Genomic DNA, 12,315 nt, shown 5'->3' on the forward strand with positions numbered 1-12,315 from the left:
GTGCAATCCCAATTAACTGCCAATATAGCACATAAATATATTTTTTCCTAAAAGTAGGAAAATATATTTCAGGCTGATTACAAATAAACAGCATCGGAGCATTTCCACCATGCAATTTCCTTGCTTGCGGGTCCATTTTTTTCAAGAAACATATACAAATATACCTGCATGTACAGAGACAAAAAAAACTAGGAAAGCTCCTTTAGCTTTCATGGAGAAGACCTGTCTTTGTGTAGTGTAAAATAAAGGATGAAGGAAAACTGTGGGTATTCCAGTGTGCCCCAGTCTTGGATTTAGGGGTATCCTGAGAGAGAAAAGGGCAAACATTCTTCTTTCTTATCTGACATGAGATGCCAATGCACATATGAAAACAACGCTTCAAGTTCAGTGTGAATTACTTCAAATAATGTGATTCTTATGGGGATAACTCTGATACATGACTTTGGAAAGTGTAGTAAGCCCATCCTAAATCACTCTTAATTGTTTGAAAGGTATCCCATGTTAAGATTTTAAAGATTTGCATGCATCAGTTTTTATGTCATAGGTAGCTTGTTGTTTTGATTTTGTTGTTGTTGTTGTTGCTGAAATAGCATTACTTAAAATAATAATTTTTCAGTTTGCTAATGACAAGTATTAAATGTTAGGGTATAAATCTTGCATATTTTTTCTCTGGCAGACTATGATCTGTTTTAAATTTTTAATTAAAAATTTATCTTTTTTTCTCCTGATAAAGCCCGTAGTGTTTTTAAGCATTTGAAGACAAGATAAAACTTTTTTTTTTTTTTAATTAGAAAAATTGACTAGTTAATAAAGAAAATGCTTATAATACTTCATGTCACTTAAAGAAAATGCTTATGAAATTTTGATCTCTAAATAGATACTAATTTCTGCAAAATTCAATGCTAAGCCATATGCCCCTAACTGTCTCTGCTGTCATAGAAAAGATTTTGCAGTGACTGGAATATGATCTTCTGGTTAAAGCTTTTAGAATTTATTAAACTGGCTAACTCTAGGACAGGTCCATATTTTAGGAAAAAAGCAAACAGAGATGTAGTTGTGGTTGTGTTATTCAGTGCATATACATTTCTTTCAGAAAAGTTCAGGCCAGGTTACTGTTTTAGATCTGAAAATTATGTCTAGTAGATTTATAAAGAGTGAAGGAAAGAAAATGCTAATCTTATATTTTTTTGGTTATTTGACTTTTTAAGTACTACATATTGCAAAGTGTATTGAAACATGTTTTTGTTTGTATAGTCCCTGATGATGTGTTTGCCCAAAATTATATATGGAAAGGATCTTACAATTACAAAAGCAAGAAGCAACCTATGACTTTGACAGTCACCAGTTTCAATGCAACTTCAGGAAGAGTAAATGCAACACTTACAAACAGCAATATGGAATTGCTGCTATCAGGTATGGGTTAAGGAAAACAAATTTCCATTTTTTTCCATTTTTCTGTCTAACAAACATTGGTTTCCTGTAACTTGCTGCATAATTTAAATTTTATTATCTTATTAAAGAAATTTTCATTACATTTCAGTTCCTTTTCAAATGCAGGGGGTTTTCTACTTTTTTCCTTCCCCTTGTTCTCTTGGTTTGTTTGGTTTGTTTATTTGTTTGTTTGGTTGGTTTGGTTTTTGTTTGTTTGGGTTTTTTTTACTTTTCCAGGTTTTTTACTGTATTTGGAGTTAATAGTCAATAAGGAGTGAAAGAATCATATTATTTATCATGTTTCTCTTAAAAGTATTTTAAATAAACTTCAAGTACTGTTCCTGAGATTTTCTTAATACTTAATTATAAAATTTCTCCCCAGTAGCCATATGTTGACCTAGAATACCTAATGAACATGGAAAGAAACTAGAGCTGACACTTGTTAGGTTTTCTAAGGAGGAAAAAAAAAAGTTAAAATCATAGAATTGTTTAGCTCTAAGATAACCAAGTTAACCTAATACTGCCAAATCCACCACTGAACCATGTCTCTGGAAGTGCCACATGTACACATCTTTTAAAACCTCCAGGGATGGTGACTCCACCACTTCTCTGGACAGCCTATTCCAATGCCAGACAACCCTTTCAGTGACGAATTTTTTCATGAGATCCAATCTAAACTTCTGGCACAACTTGAAGCCATTTCCTTTAATCTGATCATTTGCTGCTTGAGAAAAGCACCAAAAGGCACCTTGCTTCAACTTCTTTTCAAGTGGTTGAAGAGAGGGTGTAGTCTTCCTTCAGTCACCTTTTTTTCCAGACTAAACAACCCAATTTTCCTCAGACTCTCCTCATAAAGCTTTCCCTCCAGACCTTTCTTCGGCTCCACTGCCCTTCTCTGGACATGCTCCAGCACTTCCATGTCTCTCCTGTAATGAGGGGCCCAAAACTGAATGCAGGATTTAAGGTGTGGCCTCACCAGTGCCAAATATGGGGGGATGATCCCTTCCCTGGTGCTGCTGACCACCCTATTTATTATACAAGCCACAATGCCATTCTGAGCTCACTGAAGGATCATGTTCAGCCATGACTAGCACCCCCAGGGCCTCCCAAGCCTGCAGAGTTGCCTGGGGTTGTTGTGACACAAGTGCACGGCTATCGACCCAAACTCTCGAGATCCTTCTGCAGAGCCTTCCTCTGCCTCCAGCAGATCAACACTCACGCCCAGCTTGGTGTCATCTGAAAACTGACCTTATCCAGATTGTTAAAAAAAGATATTAAGCAGGACTGGCCCCAGCATTGAGCCCTGGGGAACACCAGTTGTGACTGGCCCCTAACTGCATGTAACACTAATCAACACAAATCTCTGAGCTCATCCAGCCTGTCAGCTTTTTACACAGTGAAGAGTCAACTGTCCAACCCATGAACAGTCAGTTTCTCCAGGAGTATTCTGTTGGAATTGGCGTCAAAGGCTGTACTAAAGTTCTGCGAGACAACATCCACAGCCTTTCTTTCATCCACTGAGTCACCTTATCATAGGAGACCAGAGAACCAAGCAAGATCTGCCTTTCAGATTTGCCTGCTTGTCTGGGGCTGATATCCTTGTTGCTGAGAGGGGTGGTCAACAGGAAGGATGTAATGAGCCACAGAACCTGTGTTTCTGCTGAGATCTTATTTCCCAGGATTGAGTAGACTGGTGAATTTTTATCCCTAGGTTTGTCTGTTAAATTATTTTGTAGGTGTCCTTTGAAAAATCATGCTTGAGAGTGGACTGAATGTTTTCTGACTGATAACCATGCTTGTCTTGGCTGTGTTTGATTTTTTCTATTGTATTAATTTTATCCATGTAGTTTTTGTGACAATATTAAGAACAACAGATGGAGAATTTTGTATTTTTATTATTAGAAAAGTAAACCGCTGTGTTTTCCCACTCAAAACACTCCTCCAAATAAAAGGTTCCTTCCTTCAACTAGACACAAATGTGATTCCAAATGCCCTTTTCCACTCTATATTACAGGCATTACACGTCATCAGGTAATTAATATTTTTTTATTTCCCTGTTCCACAGATAGAACATGAGATCTTGTATACTGAAAGGGTATCTTAGGGCCAGGGAAGTAGGGATTGATCAAAAAATACATTTACATGCTAGGAAGCTGAATTCACCTATACTCAGTCTGTAGTTTTCTCAAATGAAAAGTAGTTCCCTCCTCCTGCATAATTTACTGTTGTGCATTCCATCATTTGATGCATATATTTTTACTTCTTTTTTATTTTGACACCTGTGCTTGCTGTAATTATACGTAGAATAAACCCACCTTGCCAAGGCTCATTCATTTGAGCTCATTGCAGTGCTAACACAAAAGTAAATTTTCTCATTAGCTCAGAGATTATTTATATGTAATGATACCTCCTATAGGGCAGTCACCAATCCTTAATGTGGAGAAGACTTTTGTTTTTTCAGTTTGGGCGTGATCACAAGAAACATGAATTAAGGATCATTGCCCATGGAAGAAGAAATCACTAAACATATTGTGGTATTTTATTTTCATTTCCAAATTTGCAAATAATGATATTTGGCTTCTAAATAATTATTCTGCAGAAACAAGAATGAGTTAATAATTATGTCTACAAAGTAAATAAGGTTGCATACAAGTCTTCTAATTATATGGAAGAAACTGTTTTGTAACTGACTGTACTAATTGATGAAGAACAATCCAAATGTAAAAATATTTTCAATTTATTTTTTTTTCTTAATTTAGCAGCAGCTTTTAGAATAGAATTTGTGTGTGGATGTTCCTATTATCATATTTTCTATGTAATGAATAAATTATATACATTGAAAGTAGGGATGAGAGGTTTAAATACACTCTTCCTGATTCAGAACAATATTTTCTATTTCAAATCAGAGTGCTGTCAGTGTTCTGCCTAAGGCTTGAAGTAACAGCTGTGTGTATGGGGCTTCCCTTCTCTTCTCTCTACAGGCTAAGCTAAAAACTGTTTCTATTGAAATCTTATGATTATTGAAATAATTTCAAAATAGAGTGAATCTCTCTAAATAATATTGACAGTTGGTATCTATTGTTCCTCCTTTTCTTCTTTACGATGAGGTGATGTATTTATTCTCAAAGATTATATTCTTTTTCTAGTCAACAAAAATAAGAATTTTTAAAACTGTATTCTACAGGAGTGTATAAAAGCCAGGAAGCTCGGCTAATGCTCCACATATATCTAATTAAAGCACCCTCCCATACTTCTGCAAGCAAGTTGAAAGAGGAAAAATGGGCTATGGATGGTTTTGTGAGTATATTTCTGCTACAAAAGAGAGTGTTTTGTTTGGTTGGTTGGTTGGGTTTTTTTGGACGATTGAAATCATGCCAGTTTTTATATACAAAAAAATCCTGAGACATATAAAATGGAATTTTTCAGCAAGGCTGAGTCATTAAATTACATGAAAATTTTCTTGTAAAATGCAGGAGACCAGTCCGAATGAAAATATGGGAAGCCATAGAGTGTAGGCAAAATTATCATGCATGTTAGTACAGAAGCCTTTCTCGTAGGTCTCCTTATTCCAATATATTTAGAAACTTATCATAATTGAACATAAAACCATTTTATAGCAATATTGTATTCAATTAATACAATAACAATTTTCATCATTATATTAGCACACATGTTTTACTTTTTGGTGATTTTTTAGAAATACCTTGAAAAGGATCAACTGTAACATGTAAGTGGAAAACAAAATAGATTACTCCAATTTAGAATTAGGCACCTTGGTGTTCTGGGTCTGAGTTTATTCTTTAAAACAGAGAGGAAAAGAGCACATAACTGAGAGGAGGAGAGGTAGAGCAGAGGGTTAAATAGCCCAGGTTTCTGGGCATCCAGGGATGTGATTAAACCATGAAAAGAGAACACCTTCCAACAATAGATGGAGAAAAAGTAGATTTTTTAGAAAACAAAGAGCCTAAAATTATTTGGATGAGGATAAACACTCATACATCCTTAATACACCATCTGATTTTTTAAGGAAATTTTTTGTTTTGTTACATTTCATCCATTGATTAAGCACTACAGGAACACAACTATGTGTGGACATGCCATGTGTACATTGAATTGTACACACAAATTAATATTTTTATAACAAGTAGCACTGGTTGAACTATAATTTTTTTTAAAGGTGGAAACCTTAAGTCATTTTTAATGGTACATTTATTGCTTGATGAGTTTAGTTTAACTGTCTTCGCTTGTACAGACTTTAGGCTTCATGAACCTGCTCCTGAGGTAGCAAAGCAAAGAATTTATTTTCATATACTCTACTTTCATATTTGCTCTAAATATACAAAAGTAGACAGTATACTCCCTACATTCCATATGCTATTTACATACTGTTCCTACTTGACCTTTTTTGTCTTTGAGTCTTGGAAAAGCACAAAGAGGCTGCTTTTGCCCAAAGTAAATAATACACCAAAGAAGGACAGTCTTCAGTGAAAACATAACTTCAGGTCGCTGCTGAAGATATACTGTGTCTTGAGAAAGGGCAGCTTAAGGGAAAAGCTTGAATGGAGCTACCTAGAAAACACTGAATTTAAACCTAATAAATATTCTTAGAACCAAGTATCTGTCGAGCTGTATACAGTACACTACTTTAGACTGTACTTACTTTAATAAGAGGTGTTATCATAGGATCACAACCACAAGCCTTTTAGTTTATACTAGCATATTTTACCCTTGTAACAAAGTCTTATTCAATAGTCTTCTGGTCCATGGCTGTATAATTAAGTGCTTATTGGGATAGGCACTGAGAAAAATCAATTTCCATTGATTTGAGGTTTTTTGTTTGGTTGGTTAGTGGTTGTTGTTGTTTTTTAATTTAGTTTAAAACTAGCTATTAAAATCTCAATACTTTCATCCTTGGGATTATATGCAACATAACTTTTTCAATCTACTTCCTAAACAAAACAGAAAATTATGAAGTATGTAAGAGCTTAGAAATACTGACATTTGAACTTTAGGTCTTAGTAGTTTAAAAAAAAAATACAGTTAAAGGTAGTATAAGGTATCATATGTAACCATAAGCCACCGTGTCTGTGTTGTGCCAATAACAGTCCTGTCTTTTCTTTTAAACTTGATACATAAATTTCCTATAAAAAGCAGGTGTTTATAATGGGGAATAACAGCTACCATTCAAGCATATTACAATATAGGTCCCACTCAGATATATACATGAAACTTGCAACAACCTTTCCGAAACCATTTAATTCAAATTACTTTTTGTTTACAGGTTTCTGCTGAACCTGATGGAGCAACATATGTTTTTCAAGGATTTATCCAGGGTAAAGATTATGGACAATTTGGGCTTCAAAGAATAGGTATTCAACAAATTCTAGTTCTTTGCTAGTTTGTTGTTCCACAGTCAGTTTTATTATATCCAGTAGTATGAGGGTATCTGTAGGATGTTAACAGAACTGACATTTTATAGAATATTGAGATATTAATATCTTTAAACTGTCATTTAAGTGGTAGTTACAAATAAGTTGTAAGGAACTATTGATTACTTGCAATCTGCTGCTTAGTATACATATTAATTTGTAATATTTTGAGCAATTTTTTATTCAATTATGTGTAGAATGCATTTAGTTTGATATCTTGGTAGTTATCTAGAAAACCCATGTTGTAGAATGTTTTGATAAACAGATTTCTTGGTTATGGTGCTGAGGCACCATTTCAACTAAACATTTGTTAAAAGAGTTAAACTGCTAAATATTTGCAGATAAAAAGTTATATTACCGAAAAAAGTCTGACTTGATAAGTGTTTATTTCCTAAAAATTAACTTCTTGTTTCTATAAGGGAGCTTTGGTAACAGACTCTGGTGACAACATTCTGTTGTGCTATTTAAGAAAATAATTTCATTTTCTTTTCTAATGGTGTTTTAAGAACTGTGATATTTCTCCTCCCATAAGAATTTGAGTTTAGTTTATGCTGAATTTTAAGTGATAAAGTACTGTTAGGAATGCCTTAGAAGAGGACTTCTTTTTCACTAACATACTGGCTGTTTAGATGGAGTTCTTACCTTCAGGTAAAATTCCTATATGTGAATGGAGAAATACGTTTTTTCAGCCACATAGTCCTTTTTTTTTTTTTTTTTTTTTTTTTTTTTTTCCAGTAAAATCCGAAAATTCTTTAATTCTTTAATGTTCTGGAAAGAAGGAATGTAAAGTCAATTTTTTTTCTCTCTTTTCACAGTTTTAAGTCACAGTAAAATGGACTGATCTTGTTTTTCACTGTAATTTTATATGCAAATTACTTTGCAGGAATTTTTAGAAATTTCTTTATCAAGAAATGTTTTCTTTAAATGAATATGGGAAGTTATTTCCTTTTATTAACTTCTTAAAATATTTGAAAGTTATCTAAGAAAAATTAAAATACAAGACTTCCTTGGGAAATTGTTTTGATAGATTATTACAAAAATTATATTCCTTCATTTGATTTTTAGATTAATTGTTTGAGATTCTTTTCTGTCATATGTTGAAGGTAAATTTTATTGGTATATAACTTCAAGGAAAATAATGATTCAAAGTCAAATTCTATACAAGATTTAATTGTAGCTAAAGTAGTCAATAATATTGCTATAAAGAGATTCACAATCTTTGAACAGTTTCTTTTTAGCATGTACTGCTTCATTATTTCATGCACACAACCTCAAAATTAGCTTCTCTGAAATAAAATGTTTTGATTATTGTTCCCACACAATTTACTCACATGGGTGGTTGTTTGGGGTCTCAACCATGGATGGTTGTTTGGGGTCTTTTTTTTTTTTTTTTTTTTTTTTTTTTTAATTTTTATTTTTATTTTTTTAAATTTCTGGATATTGTCTTATATAGTCAAAAAAGTCAGAAAACATTATGACCTAAGCAATTCATAGAAGATACAGTTAAAATCTTGTAAATTAACTTTGAAGATGCATTAGAAAATCAATCACAGAATCAACTAGTTTGGAAGAGACCTAGGAGATCATCAAGTCCAGCCTATGACCTAACATCACCTTATAAACTGAGCCATGGCACTGAATGCCACATCCCATCTTTCTTTAAACACCTCCAGGGTTGGTTACTCCAGCATTTCCTTGGGCAGCCTGCTCCAATGCCCAAACACTCTTTCTGTAAAGAAATTTTTAATAATATCTGTGTCATTGTTATAATCTTTCTTCACATTTAAAAGGGGTATAACTTCTCTGTGTAGTTAATGTAGATAATGTATTCTTCAGCCATACAGCAAGTCATATTTCTATTTTTTTCATCAATATCTGGCTTTAGCTATTCAAAATTGTTCCCATCTCTTTCACTCTGTGTATCAATCGCAGCACCTAAGGAATTAATGAGTTTTCAATTTGCCTTTTCAGGTGATTGACCTTTTCCTTCATTGTATGTTTGGGTTTTATAGATGTAGTATTTATTAATTACTGAAATATGCAAATAAAACTAGTAATATAATCAATCTAACATATGCATTATTATGAATTTGACTTTTCATATCACAGTACAGTAATATGTCTTCATTACATACAAAAGTTGAATCTCATGCAGAATTATGCTGTATGATATTTACTGTACCGGAGTAGGTGTATGTTCTGCTAACATGTTGCATCCACATATTAATCAGAACATGGTGTATATTAAAAGTCCAGGTGGCCTCAACATAGAGCTGTATGTATGCAGCAGAACATATGATGATGACCCAGTATCAAGGTATTATTGAATTCCAGCGATTATGGAGTAGTATGTGCTGCTGATTACAGACACGTATATGATATTACTTGTTTTTTCTCATTGTTTTTTAGGTCTTAATGTGTCTGAGGGTTCAAATTCTTCTAATCAACCACATGGTACAAATAGTAGTTCAGTGGCCATTGCTATCCTTGTGCCTTTCTTTGCCCTTATATTTGCTGGTTTTGGCTTTTATCTCTACAAACAAAGGTAAGTATAAATTACATATACAGAATTCCTCTATTCCACTAAGTGTTGGTGATTTTTTAATGTCTTCAGATTTTGCTAGTGTAAATGAAGTTTTCTGTAAAACAACAAAGGCTTTGCAAAACATGCATGTAGACATCTATTAAGATCTGATATAATAACTGAGATAAGTTTATTATACAGCACTGTACTTTCATTCCTAGCTATTTAAAATTTTATAAATTTATCTCTTTTTGATAAAATAGATGCTGGAAATTATTGCCTTATGCTGAATAATATAATTAGTAGATTTTCTGTGTACTTAAAATAAATTGTCTTTGTTCTTTTCTTCATGTGACAGAATTGAGTTACATCCTGTGTAATTTATCTTAATGCCTGACCAGTTTATTTGCATACAAGTATATGCAAACATTATGTCATCAAGAGATTTCATCATGAAACTGTTTCTGTGTCAGAAAATACTGGTTCATATGTAATTATGTTTAATAGCCTCCAGTCTTTTCTGTTTCATCAGTCTAAGTTCAACAGATTTTTTTCATGTTGTCGAGATCAGTATTAATTCTTTGGATGCAGTAAGCTTCTCCTGTAGCTTTGAAGCATTTGATGACTAAAGAAACCTTAATCACTTTAATGCCAAGACAGTTTATTGCATACTAACTGCCAAAATGGTGATTTACATCTGGTAGTCTGACAATAATACTAATAATATACATTACTGGATAACGTTAGTTTAAAACATGTAACATAATTTTTAATTAGTACTACTTGTTTTCAAATGCTCAAGCATATGAAAAATTGCCTATGTAATTTTTTTATCTATTTGCTATTAGCTGTATGCTGTAAGCATTTGTCTTGGCTTTCCATATTGATGACTTACAATATAGTATACATTTTGTATAGAGATATAGGTTTTAAGGGTTTGAACTGATATTTTGAGTTGTTTAGTGAAAAAGAGGGCATTTCAGCTATAAACTTATTCTTGGTAAAATTGCTGAGTCTCTAAAAGGAAAAAGAAAACCTCAGCCATCTGACTGGGGAGTTATTGTGTCTTTACGAGATTTTCTTGTATTCTTTATAATCTGATTATCAAAGTGGAATGGATTACAACTTGGATAATGGATACAATAACAACAGATAGCCTCTTCTAAGGTTGTTAACTAAGTTTCTAAGTGAACACAATTTTCAAGGAGTCATAAAGCCCTCAAACTTCAATACAGTACTGATTCTTAGCATAAATATTGTTAAAAAAAAATTGAGATGTCATATTTAGCTCCTATAAATTGAATTGGGAGCTAAACTCTGTTAAGATTCTTAAACCATATTAAGTCAGTGAGGAAAACTGCAGTTACAAATCTTCTTTCTTTCTTCTACAGGACTGCACCTAAAACACAGTACACAGGATGCTCTGTACATGAAAATAATAATGGACAAGCTGCTTTTGAAAACCCAATGTATGACACAAATGCAAAGTCAGTGGAAGGGAAAGCAGTACGATTTGACCCCAACTTGAACACTGTTTGCACAATGGTATAATGTGGTAATGATTTATCTTAAAAATCTGGAAACCTACACACAATACAGTGCACACACAGTTCACTGATTTAAAAATAAATAAAAAAAAAAATAAAAAATAATAAAAAAAAATTAAAAAAAGGAAATTAAAAAAAATATAAAGCACACTTTTCAGGATCTAGTGGGTCACCTTTTCCTGAGGATGATAGGCAAGTCTGGGTTGTAGTTATTTTGTTTTTATTTTGTTTTTCATAAACTGGATCAGAATTCTTCTTTGTGTATGCCACAGAGAGCTTTAAAAACTTTTGCTGCACTCCATGAGTGCTACTCACAGTTTATTTGCTTTTTTAAAAAAGGAGGTTATTCTAAAACATAAAACATATTTGCATATATTGGAGGAGCATCCACTATCAGTATTCTGTGCTTTATAAAACCTATAATAGAGGGACTGGGTTAAAAAAAAAAAAATAAAAGATATAGGTAGAAAATAAGAGCTATACTTACAGAAGACAATAGGTCACTGATATCTCTTTAACAGTCATATGCTACATCTCATAAGTTTGTATCTTTTTTTCCTTTTTCAGCCCATTAAATATTTTATTTTTCTCAGAACAGTTGAATTTCTGAGTCCAGGTTGTAGTATTTAGAACTCAGCAAGTATAACTTACTCTTTTCTTATCACAGGAAAAAAAAAAAAAAAAAAAAAAAAAATCATGTCCTTATAAAGTGAATTTTCTTCCCTGCTTTACATCATGCTTCATTTCCATTTTCCAAGTCAAGCTTGTTTTCTGTTTCTATCAACAATATCCACAAATGGTAATGTTTATATATTTCTTTTGTCAATCATATATCTAGACAAATTTTACAGTGAAGAATCTAATATGAATTGAGCTTTGTATGTGACTATGTTCCTTTAATGTTGATGAACATTCAGGTGTGACCATCTTACATTTGTTTCAAAAGTTAAAATATAATTTAGTATTTCCTATTAAAAAGTGCAGTTTACAGTAATAATAGTAATTAAATCCCTATATCAAAAATAGGATTCAATTTTTCAGTCCCTTTTACTTAAAACTAGGCCATATCTCACGTGTTCCTTCAGCATTTTGACAAAATGCATGCACAAAGCATGATGCAATCCCATTGAAACTGGTGGATTCTAAGAGACTTCAATGAACTTTGGATCAGATCTACCAGGCAACAGGAATTTATGATTTGGAAATAATGTGTTTCCACATCTATTATATCTATATATTCCAGTACTCTATGGAAAAAATCCTTACAGCTCATTTAAAATTGAATATATTACCATAGTGCAATGAAAAAAAAAAAAAAATTTGAGATATAGATAGATAGATAGATAGATAGATATATACAAAGCCATGATTTTATTAGGGACAA

At 32.7% G+C, this 12,315-nt stretch overlaps 1 protein-coding gene across 3 annotated transcripts in view; it reads left to right on the forward strand.

Annotated features, from left to right (window-relative positions):
• CSMD3 (CUB and Sushi multiple domains 3) overlaps window positions 1–10,969 on the forward strand; it is a 612,124-nt gene extending 601,155 nt beyond the window's left edge. For 2 of the 3 annotated variants that reach the window (XM_040070596.2, XM_040070605.2), the window contains 5 exons: window positions 1,255–1,413; window positions 4,616–4,728; window positions 6,713–6,800; window positions 9,270–9,405; window positions 10,776–10,963. In XM_040070596.2, the coding sequence (XP_039926530.1) occupies window positions 1,255–1,413; window positions 4,616–4,728; window positions 6,713–6,800; window positions 9,270–9,405; window positions 10,776–10,935 (656 nt within the window). In that variant the 3' untranslated portion in view covers window positions 10,936–10,963. Of the gene's footprint in view, window positions 1–1,254; window positions 1,414–4,615; window positions 4,729–6,712; window positions 6,801–9,269; window positions 9,406–10,775 lie in introns of all 3 variants that reach the window. The other variant, XM_040070587.2, reaches the window with a different exon arrangement.
• The last annotated feature ends 1,346 nt before the right edge of the window (window positions 10,970–12,315 follow it).

The sequence above is a fragment of the Hirundo rustica genome, chromosome 1 (genome assembly GCF_015227805.2).
Source record: "Hirundo rustica isolate bHirRus1 chromosome 1, bHirRus1.pri.v3, whole genome shotgun sequence".
NCBI classification, from domain to species: Eukaryota; Metazoa; Chordata; class Aves; order Passeriformes; family Hirundinidae; genus Hirundo; species Hirundo rustica.